General features: G+C 38.7%; 1 protein-coding gene across 2 annotated transcripts in view; it reads right to left on the bottom strand.

Moving 5' to 3' along the window:
- Positions 1 to 12866: 12866 nt before the first annotated feature.
- The window catches only part of PIK3CB (phosphatidylinositol-4,5-bisphosphate 3-kinase catalytic subunit beta), a 193211-nt gene continuing 189155 nt past the window's right edge, over positions 12867 to 16922 (bottom strand). For both annotated transcript variants that reach the window (XM_067737676.1, XM_067737677.1), the window contains exons 22-24: positions 16191 to 16336; positions 14734 to 14866; positions 12867 to 14364 (exon numbers count right to left, since the gene is read on the bottom strand). In XM_067737676.1, the coding sequence (XP_067593777.1) occupies positions 14227 to 14364; positions 14734 to 14866; positions 16191 to 16336 (417 nt within the window). In that variant the 3' untranslated portion in view covers positions 12867 to 14226. The remainder of the gene's footprint in view (positions 14365 to 14733; positions 14867 to 16190; positions 16337 to 16922) is intronic.

Genomic DNA, 16922 nt, shown 5'->3' with positions numbered 1-16922 from the left:
AGTAGAGCCTTTTATCGGGGTATTTCATGTCCATTATCACATGGGGATCCTCCATAAGAGGGAGAATTCTCCATTTTCTAGACTTGCTCTGTCCACTAGGGTAGCCATTAGTCATGTAGCTATTTAAGTTAAATTAACTAAAATGAAACAATTAAAAATTCCTCTATCACACTAGCCACATTTCAGGTCCTCAGCAGTCACATGAGGCTAGCAGTCACCACATTGGACAGTGCAGATACAGAACATTTCCATCATCATACCAAGTCTGATTGGACAGCACTGGCCTGGAGACATTGTCTCAAGCTTAGTGAGCTGTTCTGTACTGGAACAGGCAGGATTTAGACCCAGGTTTTTCTGACGCTAAAACCTATGTGCTGTACTACCTTCTCCCTGCCGCTCACGTATTTCTAAGAGATTTGGGGCAGAACAGAGGCACAACCACGCTCTAACATCAGGCACGAGGAACTGAGGGGCAGGACAGCAGCGAGGGAACGTGGCTTAGACAGGCGGGGCCCCCGCAGGCAACATGCGTGGTGGCAGAGCATATTAAAATTAGCCTGTGAGTTACCTACTCTGACATTTGTTTTATTTGAAGTCTTACGACTGGAAGGTTAGCATACCACATGTATAGAAATCATCCCCCTGCTCTCCCCATGCCACCCCCCCAGCCTTCCTTCACTGCCACTGGAAGATTAGGACATGAATGAACTAAGAGGGACTCTTCTGAGGCTTAAACTCATTTTGGGGTTTGCTTTCAAGTGTTTGGGTGTGGTCGTTTTCACTTCCCTTGAATAAAGGACGTTATTTATTTATTTATTTATTTATTTATTTAATTTATTTAATGGCTGTGTTGGGTCTTCGTTGCTGTGAGCGGGCTTTCTCTAGTTGCAGCAAACAGGGGCTACTCTTCGTTGCGGTGCGCGGGCTTCTCATTGCAGTGGCTTCTCATTGTGGAGCACGGGCTCTAGGCATGTGGTCTTCAGCAGTTGAGGCATACGGGCTCAGTTGTGGCTCGCGGGCTCTAGAGCACAGGCCCAGTAGTTGTGGCGCATGGGCTTAGTTGCTCCACGGCATGTGGGATCTTCCCGGACCAGGGCTCGAACCCATATCTCCTGCATTGGCAGGCGGATTCTTAACCGCTGCACCACCAGGGAAGCCCCTAAAGGGCGACTTTTAATGGCCATATTTTATCTGGTACAAAAAATGTTTTGTGCCATGTCCAAAAGCAAAGCAATTATTTTTAGGCACTTTGTTTTGAACTCTAGCTATTAGCAGTCAGAACTGTACTTTGCAGTGTGTTATTATGTTCCTCAGCAAACACATGGGGATACAGTTTGATTCAGTCTTTTGGAGACCAAACCTTGAGAATGTAGTTTGCCTTTGACTTGGTGAACCCATGTTTTTTGTTTTGTTAATTTAAAGCAGCTTGGGGGAATTCCCTGGCAGTCCAGTGGTTAAGACTCAGCGCTTTCACTGCCGAGGGCCCGGGTTCAATCCCTGGTCGGGGAATTAAGATCCCACAAGCCTTGCGGTGCAGCCAAACAAACAAACAAACAAAAAACCCAGCAGGGTCACGAGGAAGGTGTACAGCCTGGGTTTGAAGTTCGGCACCAAAGGTTAAGTTCTTCAGCCTCTGTTTCTCCAACCTAAAAAATAAGGCTATTTGTTTTGTTGTTTTGCTTAATGAGATATTTTAAATGTAGAAAAAATAGAAAATAATAAAACAAACACTTGTATTATTTAACTGGGTTTACCTATCATCCAGTTTAATAAGTAAAGCATTAAAATACAACTGAAGAGCCATATACCCTTGCTATTCCCATACCCCTCCCTTGCCAAAGTAATCACTATCGTGAACTTGACGTTTACCATTCCCATGCAAGTCTATATTAACTGTGTAGGTATATATCCCTAAAAAAATACAGTATTACTTAAAATTTTAAATGTTATATTTTATGAATCCTTCCTGCAACTTGCTTTTTTTCCATTCAGTATTGATTTTGAGATTGATCTAGGTTGGTACACGTAACTCCAGTTCCTTTTAACTCTTGCATTCAACCATATGAATTTAGCCATCCACTCGCCGCAGTAGTTTTCAGATGATCATTATACCATCAAAGCTCTAATGAACATCTTTGTGTCTCTGTGTGTCCCTTGACAATATGCTCCAGTTTCTCTAGGGCTTTGCTGTTTAAAGTGTGTCCCTGGACCAGCAGCAATGACATCACCTAGGAGTTTGTTACAAATTAAGAATCTCAGATCTTTCCAGCCTACCGAATCAGAATCTGGGTTTTAATAAGATCCCATGGTGATTTGTATGTACATCAAGGATTGAGAAGCACTGCTTTAGGTATGCTAAGAAGTAGAATTGCTGAATGAAAGAGTAGTGTAAATCATATTAAAGATTTGCCAAATTGCTCTCAAAGGTGGTTGTACCATTATAAACTTTGACCAGCAGCTTTTTTTTTTTTTTTTGCGGTACGCGGGCCTCTCACTGCTGTGGCCTCTCCTGTTGCCGGATGTGCAGGCTCAGCGGCCATGGCTCACGAGCCCAGCCGCTCCGCGGCATGTGGGATCTTCCCAGACCGGGGCACGAACCCACGTCCCCTGCATCCGCAGGCAGACTCTCAACCACTGCACCACCAGGGAAGCCCTGACCAGCAGAATTCTTTACCTCGAATCTTCAAAGCTTGATACTGTCAGGATTTCAGAGTTTTGCCAATCCAATCGTTTTTTTAAAAATGGTATGTCATGGGAATTCCCTGGTGGTCCGGTGGTTAGGACTCCACGCTTTCACTGCCAAGGGTGCGAGTTCAATCCCCGGTCAGGGAACTAAGATCCTGAAAGCTGTGGGATGCGGCCTAAATAAATAAATAAATAAATAAAATGGTGTATCTTTTGAATTTTCTCTGATTACTAGTTGAGTGTCTTACATGTTTATTGGCCATTCAGGCTTCCTTTTCCAAGAATTACCTTTTCATTTCTTTTACTTATTTTTCTGTTGTCTTCATTCTCTAATAGATATGTAGTCCTTTGACTGTAGTCTTTCCCTCGAAGCAGTACAAAATGTGCAGTAGATCAGCAAGTATCCCAGTCATCCCTTCCATTTCACACAATACATCCTCTATCAAGCTCTGAGGGCAGGGACAGCATTCTGCTGTATCCCCCAGGACCTAACACGCCCCTCACAGATGGCGGGCAGGGAGATTTGTATTACTGCAGCTCAGAGGAGAGGTCTGGGATGGAGATAAACCTGTGAGCATCATTAACATATACAGGAGATTTCATGCAATGGAAATGAATAACAACAACTAGGAAGGTTGTAGAGAGAGAAAAAAAGAAGGGACGGTTAAACCCTGAAGGGCTACAGCATTTAGGCAAGGGAGATCTTCATTAGGTAAGAAAATCCTGAAGCTATCAAACAACCACCTATTTGATTATCTAGAAGTTTAAAAGTTGTATGGTAAAAGATACCATAAGCAAAGTCAATAAACAAACAACAGATATGGGGAAGACACTTATAATGTAGATGACAAGGTCCAACATATATATAAAGAGCTTTTAAACATTGATAAGAAAAGTCAGGCTAATTGTAAAATGGATAAAGGATGTTAATAGCCTATTTACAGAAAACGAAATCCAAATAGCCAACAAATATATCTTTTAAATGCTCAAATTAATTTTTAGCTGGGGTATTATTTTAACAATGAAAACAGCAAAAAATATTTAAAAGAGCAATGACATATTACTGACTGAGACATGGAAGAAAGGGTACCCCTTCACACTTTGGTGATGAAAATAAGTAAGTTCTTAGGAGAGCAATTTATTAAATTGAAAGTTCCATTTATATAAAACTCAAAAACAGGCAGAAACTAATATATAGTCTTAGAAGTCCACATAATGCTCACTTTAGGGTGTAGTTAGTAACTAGGAGCACGAGAGAAATTTCTGGGATAAAGGTAATTTTTGTTGTGAATGCCGTTTACAAAGATGTATTCACTTTGTGAAAATTAATGAAGCTATATACCAATATGATTTTTACCTTTCTGTCTGTTATGTTCTGTATGAATGCTTACATTTCAGTAAAGATTTTAAAGCATACTTATAAAGTTTTTAAAAACACAACTCACACACACACATACACCTCTCACACACCCTTCTCTTTGAGAATCTATCCCATAAAAACAAAGCCTTCAGTATCAGCATAAGGATATTTTTACAAGGATGTTTACTGCAGCATTGTGCATAGTGGGGGGAAAAAACTGGAAATTGTGAATGCTTATCTACAGAGAAATGATTGAATAAATTATTATACACCATTAACTACAATTCAGCCATTTAGAAGAATGAACTGGAGAGCTTTCCTTAAAGTATTTTTGAATAAAAACACAGTAGGGCTTCCCTGGTGGCGCAGTGGTTGAGAGTCCGCCTGCCGATGCAGGGGACGCGGGTTCGTGCCCCGGTCTGGGAGGATCCCGCATGCTGCGGAGCGGCTGGGCCCTTGATCCATGGCCGCTGGGCCTGCGCGTCCGGAGCCTGTGCTCCGCAACGGGAGAGGCCACAGCGGTGAGAGGCCCGCGTACCGCAAAAAAAAAAAAAAAAAAAAAAATACAGTAAACCAAAATAAAAGCAAGTTGCAGAAAAGTGGGCATAATATAGTCCAATTGTGTAAAAAAAAAGAAAAAGAAAAATAGACACCTTGTATAATGTGTGTGTGTGTATATATCTTTTTCTGTATACGATTATACAAGCATGGAGAGAAATATGAAAGGTTAGAAACAGGTGACATGAGCTACCTAACGGGGATAGAGAATGAGGCTGACAGTGGGGTGGGGATAACCAAACAAAATTCAAGAAAAAAAAATAAGATTTCAATTTTAAAAAAGAAAGCATTTATGATCACATTTATGCATTTGTTAAAAAATTTTTGTAAGAAATGTACAAAGGAAAAACAGATTGTATAGAAGAGAAAGTGTTAGAAAAACAGACTGAGGAATGTTTTGAGACAGTGGAAAATCTTAAGGTGTACAAAGTATTACAAAACAGGAATAGTTAACTATGTCAAATTGCTGCTGAGAAGATGAGAAGCATGAGAACTGAAAAGTGTCCATTTGATTTGGCAACATCAAGGATGCTGGTGAAAAAATTAATAAACTCGGTCTCAGTGAAATGAGGAAGAAGCCATATGAAAGTGGATGAAGAGTTAGTAGAGAAAGGAGTAAAGGTGGACAAGGTAATGCTGACAGATCTCTTGCCAACAACTGAAAAATTGGTCAAAATATAAAACATATCTTCTTGAAGGCACCAGAAAGCAAAAGAGGCAGTGATGAATTTCTATGCCAAGGTGCAGGAGGAAACAGAAACCAGAGTAGTAATCCAGGCGTTTGGATTACTAGCAATCCTGGGAATGTTTACTGATTCCGCAACAGGAGGTCAGGCATCTAAACAGCACTTTGGACAGCCTTGCAGGGTTAGGGAGATGAATGTGGGGTCCAGGAATGCCAATGTTGGGGGACTCTAGCAAAACTCCCACATTCTGGGCTGGGACCCAAAAGACCATAACTTAAGAAATAAGAGGAACTTCCCTGGTGGTCCTGTGGTTAAGAATCCACCTTCCAGTGTGGGGGACACGGGTTTGATCCCTGGTCGGGGAACTGAGATCCCACATGCCGTGGGGCAACTAAGCCCATGCGCTGCAACTACTGAGCACACAGGCCACAACTAGATAGCCTGCATGTCACAGCGGAGGATCCTGCATGCTGCAACAAAGATCCTAATGAAGATCCCGTGTGCTGCAACTAAGACCTGATGCAGCCAAAAATAAATAAATAAATATTTTTTAAAAAAGAATAAAGAGTTGATCTGTTCTTGAAAGAAGAGTTACCTTGGATGTGAGTATACAGCATAAATAAATAAATGAGCAAACAAGGCAGGGCAACATGAATGGGCATCAACAGAAATAACCAACAATAGAAAGAGGCCCACAGGGTCTGCAGATTAAGAATTCATTAGATGTAAAGCTTAACATAATTATGTTTAAAATGTTCAGGGTAATGAAAAGACAACTCTGAGAATTTCACAGAGAACAGAAAAATATAAAAAGACACAGCAGAATTTAAAAAGAACCAAATAGAAACTGTAGAACTGAAAAACGCAATAATGAAATTAATAACTCAAAATCAGAGAAATAATAAACTGGGAAACAGGTGAAAAGAAAATAGGAGAAAAATACAAAGCGATTATAGAGAAAGGAGTAATTAAAGTATAGACTACATAATTAAAGGTCAAATACATGTAAATGGAGTTCCAAAAGGACAGAGAATTATGCAAAAGCAGATTTGAAGAGAATTTTCCAAATGATGAAAGGTAGCAAGCTATAGATTCAAGATCTGCAGACACCAAGCAGGAAGAATAGAAAGAAAACCAGCCCTCAGTATATCATAGGAAAACTGCTAATAACAAAAGACAAACAAAATCTTTAAAAGTGGCTAGTAGAAAATAAATACACATTAAAATACTGTTAACTTTTTTGTGTGTGAGTGTGGTATGCGGGCCTCTCACTGTTGTGGCCTCTCCCGTTGCGGAGCACAGGCTCCGGACGCGCAGGCTCAACGGCCATGGCTCACGGGCCCAGCCGCTCTGCGGCATGTGGGATTTTCCCGGACCGGGGCACGAACCCGTGTCCCCTGCATCGGCAGGCGGACTCTCAACCACTGCACCACCAGGGAAGCCCAATACTGTTAACTTTATAAAAGAAATGATATAAACAAGAGGACAATGGAAAAATCCCTTCAACGTGCTGAAATAAGCAACTGCCAACCTAAATTTCTGGGCCCAGACAAACAAAAGTTGAAGGAATTAACCAAGAGTAGAACAACTTAAAAAAATATGAAATGGTATTCCTTGGTCTAAGAAACAAATGATCCCAAATGAAAGCTTGAAAATGCAGGAAAAAAGATAAAAAGCAATGATAAGAGTAAAAATGTATATACATTTGACCCTTGAAAAACATGGATTGGAACTGCACAGGTCCACTTATAATAAACTTTTTTCCCAATAAATACGTACTAAACAATTCACAGTTGACTGAATCCGTGGATATGGAACCACATATAGGGAGGGGTGACTGTAAAGTTATATTCAGATTTCTGACTGTGCAGGAGGTTGGCCCCCTCAACCCCCATGTTGTTCAAGGGTTAACTGTATATTTAATGACAGTGGCTGTATAAAACAATACTTTCTTGTGGGATTTAACACTGATATATCATTAAAATCCAACAACGATAGCATATAGGTTGGGTGAGAAATAAACAGATTTAAAGAGTTCTAAGGTTCTTGCATTGTCTGGGAAGATGATAAAAGTACCAATAAACATTAGACTCAGATAAGTCTAATACGCAAGTTGTCATCCAGTGTAATCAATAAAAGAATGGTAAAAGAGTGTATGATTTCCAAATTAATGGTAAAAGTTATTTCAGCATTCCATTAAAATGGGAAAGAAAATAACTCAAAAAAGAACACAAAGAAAGAAAATCTTGGAAAAATAAAACTACAGAGTAAGGTGGTTCACTTAACCCCAAATACATAGGCAATTACATTAAATATAAATAGACTAAATGTTTCAATTCACAGGTAAAGACTGTCAGAGTGGATTAAAACAAAACAAAACAAAACTACATCCTATTTACAAGAGAGACATTTATAATATAAGGATTCCAAAAGGTTGCAAGAACACACCATGCAAACACTAACCAAATGAAAGCTAATATAACTCTATTGATATCAGTTAAGCAGACATTGAGGCAAAACACATTATCAGAAACGGTTTAACACTTTAAAATAATTTTTTAAAATGGTTCAATTCACCAGGGATATAAATCGTCTCTAAATTTGGATGCACCTAATTATATTGCTTCAAACTCTATAAGATAAAAATTGACATAACTAGAATAAGCAAATCCAAAATCATAGTAGGGTATTTTAACTTATCGCTTTCATAAATGCTAGGCAAAAATTCAGTAAAAATATATAAATTTAAACAACATAGCAGAATTGATCTAATGAACATATGTAAAACAGCTGATCAAAAGCTGCAAAATGTGGATTTTTTCATGTGCACACTGAACATTTATAAAACTTGACGATACTGTGAGTCATAAAAAAATAAGTCCCACAAATTTGAAAGAATTTAACTCATAGATAAGTTCTGTGAATGCCATCCAATCTAGGAATCAATTTAAAAAATAAGAAAATCCATCTGTATTGGGAAATTAATAAATACTTTGAAGTAACCAGCACGTCACAAAGAAATCAAAATGATAATCAGAAAATATTTTCTATTGAATGGTTTTGAAAAGACTTCGTATCAAACCTTACGGGATGCAGATAAAGACTGTTATTATAAAAGCTAAAATTGATCAGCTAAGCAACCATTTTATAAAGTTGTAAGAGAGGAATAACAGCAAAATAAACACAAATAAAGTAGAAGGAAGGAAATAATAAAGGTAAAAGCAGAGTAGAAAACAAACATACAACAGAGGATCAAAAAGGCCAAAAGCTTATTTTTGTAAAGACCAATACAATTAAAAAACCTCTAGTGAGACTAAAAAGAGAGAAGGCACTAACCAAAACCAAGAATGAAAAGAGGACATCACTATCAATCCTGCAACATTAATGAACTCTTAACACACGGATTACTTTATAAAAATAAATTTGAAAAGGTGTATGAAATGGACACATACCTAGAAAATCACAACTCTTCAAAACAAACACAGTAAGATATAAAAATCTGAATATTCCTCTAGCTATTAAAGAAATTAAATCCATACTTCAAAGAAACATCAGACATAAAGTCACTAGCAAAATTCTATCAAACTTTTAAGTAAGAAATAATGCCAATCTTACCTGGGTTATAAGGTCACCAAAACCTTGATAACAAAATCTGAAACAGACCTTAAAAAAAATTTATGGACCAATCCCACTGATGAAAATAGACATAAAAATCCCAAATGAATTATTGGCGAATCAAATCCAGCAATATATCTTTAAAAAGATAATACATCACAATCAAATTCACTTTGTTATACAGCAGAAACACACCATTGTAATGTCAATTATACTCCAATAAATATGTTAAAAAAAATCACTTACCCAGGAATCTAACAAAATATAGACAAGGCTCTCCATAGAAAACTATAAATCACAGTGGATATAAACTGAAGAGGATCTAAATAAAAGATACTCCACTGTCATGGATTTTAAGAGTCAATATTCTGAAGATGTCAATTTGACTCAACCTAATCTACAAGTTAGTGCAATTCCATTTAAAATTTCCATATTTTGGGCATCTCGACAAGCAGATTCTGAAATGTATACTGAGGCATCATTGATAACTGTGAATAAAGAGCATGGACACTTAAGACAGACTCCCTGAGTTTGAATACTGGCTCCTACTTTGTGGACAAAGTGCCTCCATTTTCTCATTTGCAAAGTGGGAAAGAACAACTGTACCTATCATACAACATTGTTAAAAGGGTTAAATATATATAGTTTAGATGCATGCCTAGCACACAATGTGTACTATGCATGAGTTTAATAATTAAGTAAAATAAAATAGGGAGATGAAATCTACTGGATATCTTCTGGAGTCCAGAAGCAGACTCATGCATATATGGACAGATGGTTTATGACCAAGGGGGATATGAACAGTGGAGAAAGAATGATTATCTTTCCAAATAAAAGATACTAGGAAAAAACACTTCATACTATATATAAAAAGCAATTCCAGGTAGACTACAGATCTAAATGGATTAGGAAAAAAATGAAGCTTTCATAAGGTATTCCAGGAGAATATCTTCATGACCTTGGAATAGGGAAAGATTTCTTAAATACCACATAAGGGATATTAACCACAAAGGAAAATAAGAATAAGTTTGACATTAAAATTAAGATCTTGTGTTATTAGAAGATAAGGCTTGTAGACAAAATATATACAGAATTTCACATAACAAAAACAAAAAAGCAAAATTAAAAAATCCTTCCTTAAAACAAAAAACCAAAATGACAGGTAACCAAATTAATAAATGGATAAAGGACTTAAGAAGACATTTCACAAAGCAGAAAATCCAAATGGCCAAAAACAAACATGAAAAAGCAATTCAATGCCATTACTAATCAATCAGGGAAATGCAAATTAGCTCACTATAAACACGAGAACAGCTAAAATTTTTTAAATGTTGGTTAACCGGGTGTTGGCGAGAGTGTGGAGCAACAAGAATTAAGTACCAGGAAAAAATAAATTGGTACAACTACTCATTTTAGCATTACTTGGTAAAAAAAAGATTACATAATTCTATGACCCATCAATTTTAATCTTAAGTATATACATCCAAAGAAATATGTACATATGTGAAACAGGAGATAAATTATAATTATCACAGCAGCATCATTTGTAATAGCCTCAAACTAGAATCAACCTGTATGTGTCCCAACAGTAGAAAGGATATGTAAATTATAGGGTATCCATAACATGGAATACTGTACAGTGATGATAAATAATGAACTGGAGATACATGCAACTAAATGGCTGAATCTTAAAAACATGATGTTGAGGGGAAGAATCCTGATGATTGCCATAAAAGAAGAGGTGGTGATTACCTTGGCAGAGAGGGAGTCTTCACCAGGAAGGGGAATTTGTAGGGTTCTGAGGTGTTGTCAATGTTCTTTCTTGACCTGTGTGGTGGTTACCTGGATGTTTGCTCTATAATATGCTAATATTATTTATGTTATTGTTTTATGCACTTTTCTGTATGTGCCTTTTTCCACAATAAAAAAAGGTAGAAGAGAAGAAGGTGGAGAAGATCTAAAAGGCCAGACCTTTAAGTGTTAAAACTGGGCTTTGCTAAAAGTAGAAAGGTATTAAGAGCTCCAAAAATCTATTAGTTATACATTTTCATGTAGGAATAACCCAGAAAGTGTTGTCAGACAGACAGTTTTTCCATCATTGGAAAAGGGGACAAAACTGCTACTGCTACTGAAAGAGGAAGAGGCTCCAGGATGTCATGACTGGTGTTTAAATTCTACCTGGGAAGAGATGCAGCATTCTGATGTGGAGGAAGGGCAAGAGGCAGTAGAAATAAGTATTTGCTGATCCTGTTAATGCCCATGAATCATGCTTTATATATGCTGTACCTTCCTGCCTAATATGCTCTTCCCATTACCTGTTCACCTAGCTCCTATCTGTCCTTGAAGACTCAGCTCAGAGGCCCACTTCTCCAGGAAACCACAGCCCCTGCTTCCTCCCTCCTAAGAGCTGCTTGTCCCCTATAGTAAGGGTCACATGGCATGGTACCTCTCTGCTTCCCACTTCACGGACCAATCTTTCACCTTCTGCAGACAAGTGAATCCTGCATTACAGGCTGCCTGGCTAAGATCTGGTGCTGACAGTCAGGGATATGGGCTGCACAAGGCAGAACTGAAAATGCACTGGAAGACAGGAGACAAGCATAGAGCTCTGGAAGGGGTTTCCCCTCCCTGAGATTCCTCCCTTCAGGAGGGGGAAGCAGGGAAAGAAATGAGATTGCCTCTGAGTTGGGACTCAGCACACGTTCCAATCACAGTCTTAAACTAGCCTCTCCCACAGAAGTGAGTAGGGCAGTTATTACCAATCCCACTTTACAAATAGGAAGCTCAGATCCTGAGAAAGAAAGTAAATACCTTACTCCAAGGTCAGAGAGGCAGAGCTGGATTGCAAATACTAGCTTCTGCAGCCCAGGGTTTTGAATATAGACATGAGAAGAATACTCAGGAATTACTTGTTCAACAAAGTCATCCTTTGTCTTCCCAGTCCAGGGTAGACACAGATGCTGTCCTCAAGTATGGAAATGTATAGAGCTTCCAAAATCTTGGTTTGGGAAATAACCAAAAAACAGGGAGCCAAGGCATTGGGTAACCAGCCCCCACGCAAGGAACTATTCCTACAGCCCAGACCCCTAATCTGCTCTGTTGGTTGGCTATCCTCTGCCTTCCACCTCCAACTGTCTGGCTCAGGCGGAGCCCCTGAGAATCAGGGACATGCAAGTCAGCAAGTGTGTAGGGAGCACCTGGTAGGAGTGCTCAGCAGCTACTGAGGGCTATCATGCTATCTATGGGGGGTCTACGGCAGAGGTGGTTAAGAGCCATGCTGGCCTCAGGTCCAGCACTGTCTGGGGAGGTTCGTTTCCCTTTCTTACTCTTAAAGACATTCACATTCACCGATTTAGCATATATTTACCAAGGAACCTATGGGCTGAGGAGACCCCTCTGGAAACAATGGTGCCCACTTCTGCCTGGCAATGCTCACCACTCTTCAAACCCCTGATCTGTAACCTGGTACATGTAATGGTGGACTGCTATCAGACAAAGATCCCTGAACAAACCTGTCCTCCTACAGTCCTATTTCTGCAACTCTCACCAAGTCTAGAGCAGCCCTGGGAATGGTCAGTTCAGAGTTCAGTCCCCACCATCAGCTGAGTTATTTCCAAGAAACTGTGCTCTGAGCACCTGCCCAATGGAAGAGAGCTACAAAGTGGCTAGTCTGGCCTTGGGTACCAAGTAACTGAAGGGACATTCTTCCAGACCTCAGGATACCTCCCAAAGGCATGGAAACTCAGTGAAGGCACCCTCTTGCCTCAGGCTCCCAACCGAAGTCCAAAAGGCCTCCCATACTGCTTGATGGGGTTGGGAAACAACGAGAGAAGTCATGGAAGAGACCATGAGCCTTAGCTTACCCTGAGGTTGGTTTGTCTATTCACTTGACCATTTCTTAAAGAGTCCCAGTGCCAAGGTCCTGTGCTGCCCATAAAGAAGAGGCCCACACATCCCAAGAGCAGCCAAAACCAGCTCACCCATTTATTTGACTGAGAACATTAAGGAAGACAACAAAATTAAACAATCTTTAATAAAATTCCTATAGAAAACTCAGTCGCAGGGCAAATACTCAGTTCTCTTTCCCATGTCGTTGAGGATTGAGAGCTCCCAATAGTCTTTGGAGAATAAGCAGTAGTTTTGCTGGATGTTGCCAGTGCTCAGGAAGAGCATCCATTTACACATTCAAACCAGTAGTTCCTATTGCACATATTAACATTTTCTGCCATCTAGCACCCTAAATATATGGTACCTCAACAAATAAATTAAAGAATTCCATGTGGCATGAAACATTTCAATTTGAACTAATATCCTTGAAAAATCACATTATTACAAGTTTTAATAAATACAGTAAGAACAGCTGGCATTTTACTAAAATACTGAATTTTAGGCCTGGAGTTTATTCCATAAATAGTTTCCTTTTCATTTGCTTTCTGGCTTGGATACATTTGCTCAAGTATTATGCTCTATGAAGTGAACTCTTTCACAGATACCATGTAAAAACTGTATTAATATGTGCCTCATTATAGAAGCAGCTGGAAGAACTGGATCACATAGTTAACTAAAAAGTAACTTAGGAAAAAGCTCTGCTTTTGTAAAACTTTAAAACACAGGCTGAAGAAAATCAAAATAACATCCTTTTTATATAGAACTCCCACTAGAAATTTTATAAATATATATGCAGCATAAATTATATTTGCCTCACCAAGTAGATTTTCATCAAGTCTGGCTGGGATGATGCTATCACAGTAGATAAGTATCAACAAAAGAATTAATGTTTCCACAGGTTTAAAAGATTTTTGAAAAATCATAATTTCAAATTATATTATAACTTGTAGTTTCCACATTTAAAAAGGGAAGAAAGAAAGCTTTCTTTTAAGCCTCATTTGGAAAGTAAGAACAGCTACTAGTCCCCAGGTGTGGATAAGTTGGCTGAGTGATAACACTTGGTCACAATATGAAAAAGAAGTATTTACACCTTTCCAGAAAAGTACCAAATACTTAAAAAAACAAAAACAAAAAACAGAAAGACAAAAAACAATCTCTAGTAGCATTCCTTGGCGTGCAAAGTCAGCAGGAAATGATTATCCATAATGTTGACAGTTTGCATGATGAATCTTGGAAGCATTCAAAAGCAGAGGGTGGTCATCAGGGATTGTTCAGATTAGGTTTCTGTGGGATGCCATTGTTTTTAATTTAACTCTGGGTTCCAGGATTTCATTCCCTTTATAACATCTCTGGCAGGGTCACGTTCAATTTAGTGCAAGTGCAAAATGAAAACTAAACGAAACCAACAAATACATTAGGAGCAAAGGCTGATCGTTAAGATCTGTAGTCTTTCCGAACTGTGTGGGCCATCCAGTTCACTTTAGTAGTCCAGCTTTCCCTGAGTGCCTCATCAAATTTTTGCTTAAATTGCTTGAGTGCTTCTTCTTCACTCTTCCCTAAGGCAAGAGAGTCCTGAAAATGAAGGGAAAAAATCTGATTTTATATATTCTCTGTAGTGAGGTGCCAATCTCAAAGTCTACAGGAGGCTGACTTGGCCACACAGCATCCCCCATGTCCTTCTTCAAACACCATTTATGGGAGAGAGAATGAACACCAAGGTATGGTGATAATATGACCTCTGCCAGAGGCTTTTTGAAGATGAAATGAATTTATGATTACTGCAAGACAACTACTGAGCTGCTTGTCACTACCACTCCTGGGTAAAACTGTCTCACAGGAAATGACTTTGTTCCATTCCCTTTGAACATCTGAATGAAATAGGTAGGTACGGCTGAGCTCTATGCTCACAAAGTCCAATTTACAAATAAAAGAGGTTTATACCTTAAGATACTGTATATCCTTGACTGATGTGAGCTCAGGAAGCCCTGCAGTCAACATCAGCGCAAAGAGAGTGATGAAGAGATTCCCATGCCGTCGTAAAATCAGATATGCATCCTCACAACACTGGCGGAACCTTTAGTTGATGCAGCAAATCACAAGAGTATGATGTTAGAACGGAAATAGCAAATTTCATAAAGGAAAATGAGAGATATAGCTAGACTTTCCATAAGAGCTGGAAAATTTCTACTGAACTAAAGGTTCGTTTCTGAGTTTTACCCTTTTGAAAATTGTCCCAGGACTAAAATTTACATAAAATAAATCAAGCTCTCTAAAACCACACATGTCTTTTTCAAAAACAAAATTAAATAGAAATTATATGATAAAAGGCAATTTAACACTTAATCTAGGCTTTTTAATTCTATGTGTCACAAAAATTAATTATAAAAAAGTGGTGATTATAATCCATAAGGATTTCTAACCATAATTCTAGATTCTAGATTTGTGGTCTGACTCCAGAGACTTAATTTCTTTAATGTACCCCAAACCAGTGTCAATGAATTTGCATTGTACCTTTCTATCATCTTGCCTTCCCTCTCTCTCCTCTTCAAGCTGGTCATTCAAGATGACCACCCAATCCTATCTCCCTAATTTTGCCAAAGAGGAAAATGGATCCAGAGTTATACTCTGCAGAAACCCATGCGGAACTGGAAATGATACTAGCAATCATTTGGTAAGCATATGGATGAGTTGATCACATCATGTAACATCTCTCATTATCAAAATATCCCTGAAATATAATTATTTTTGTCTCCATTTAAAATGAAGTAAAGACAAGATGACAAGTAATGTGCTTGGAAACCTACAAACAGCAAGAAATAGATCAGAGATTACAAAGTCTTTCCCTGAACCCTGACTCTCTTACTGCACTTCACATAGAATGACAGCAAAATGCCAGTCCCTCTCAGCATCTCACTATCAAATGTCTTAACAGTTTCAGAGAATTTTCTAATACAGGTAAAAGGTGGTACACTATTGGAATAAAACAATAATTTATTTCAAATTTCTAGCATTTTTTTTTTTTTGCGGTACACAGGCCTCTCACTATTGTGGCCTCTCCCGTTGCGGAGCACAGGCTCCGGATGCGCAGGCTCGTTGGCCATGGCTCACGGGCCCAGCCGCTCCGCGGCATGTGGGATCTTCCCGAACCAGGGCACGAACCCGTGTCCCCTGCATTGGCAGGCGGACTCTCAACCACTGCGCCACCAGGGAAGCCCTCTAGCATTTTTTTTCTCTTCTTTGAACCAGAACAGGATCTGACAGGCAAGTTCCCCCAAAGCCTCCTGTTAGCAGACTGACTATCTCCCCAATCTAAATATACCTCTCAGCTAAATGCTAGTCTAGCTGGTCAGCTGAGAAAACATTAGATGTGTTTACGCTGACACGAGGACAATACTCACCGGCCAAACTTTTCCGTGTTTCCTGTTTTTCCTTGTTGAATCACATGAATGAAATCATAGGTAAGAATAAAAGGCACTCTCTCCCTTTTAATGCCAAATTTAGACTTGAAATTTCCAAGAATATGTCCAAAGTCAATGTGGAAGAGCTGGAAAACAAATGGGATTTAATTTCCCCTTTTTTTCTGGTGGGTTCCATGCACTACATCAAATGGAGTAGTATTAGAGACACTACACGGTCTCCTGGATCATTTGGGAAAAGAGTGCTCTGACATTCGAAGGTCTTTTATATTCAATAATAACCCTGATATTAAACTGCATATACACAGTGGGAAAGATGAATTGTTAAAAAGAAAAATACATCCAAATAATAAACATGTTTGATTTTAAAAAATCAAATAGTTTTACACACAGAAATAAAACAAAGAGAGAGTACATCCTTGCCCCACCAGTTCCCTCACCACCTTAAGCACTACTACTTAGAGGTAACTTCTCCCCACCCGTCCACGTGTTTTTCCTGATATATGTCTCCATTTTTCTAAATAGTATGTTTGTAATTATTTTTTACTTCCTAATTTTGGATTATTATGGAAGGTAAAGATTTAGTACTCCTGTGCTGATGTCATGCCTCATAATGCAACACATTATATCATAATTTCTGGTTAAATCAATATTCAGTGTTTACTGTTCGAAGTACATAAGCCATGTGGTAATAGTATACTATGATTACACTTC

Source organism: Pseudorca crassidens, chromosome 5, assembly GCF_039906515.1.
Source record: "Pseudorca crassidens isolate mPseCra1 chromosome 5, mPseCra1.hap1, whole genome shotgun sequence".
Lineage (NCBI taxonomy): Eukaryota > Metazoa > Chordata > Mammalia > Artiodactyla > Delphinidae > Pseudorca > Pseudorca crassidens.
This window is presented reverse-complemented; position numbering and strand designations above follow the sequence as displayed.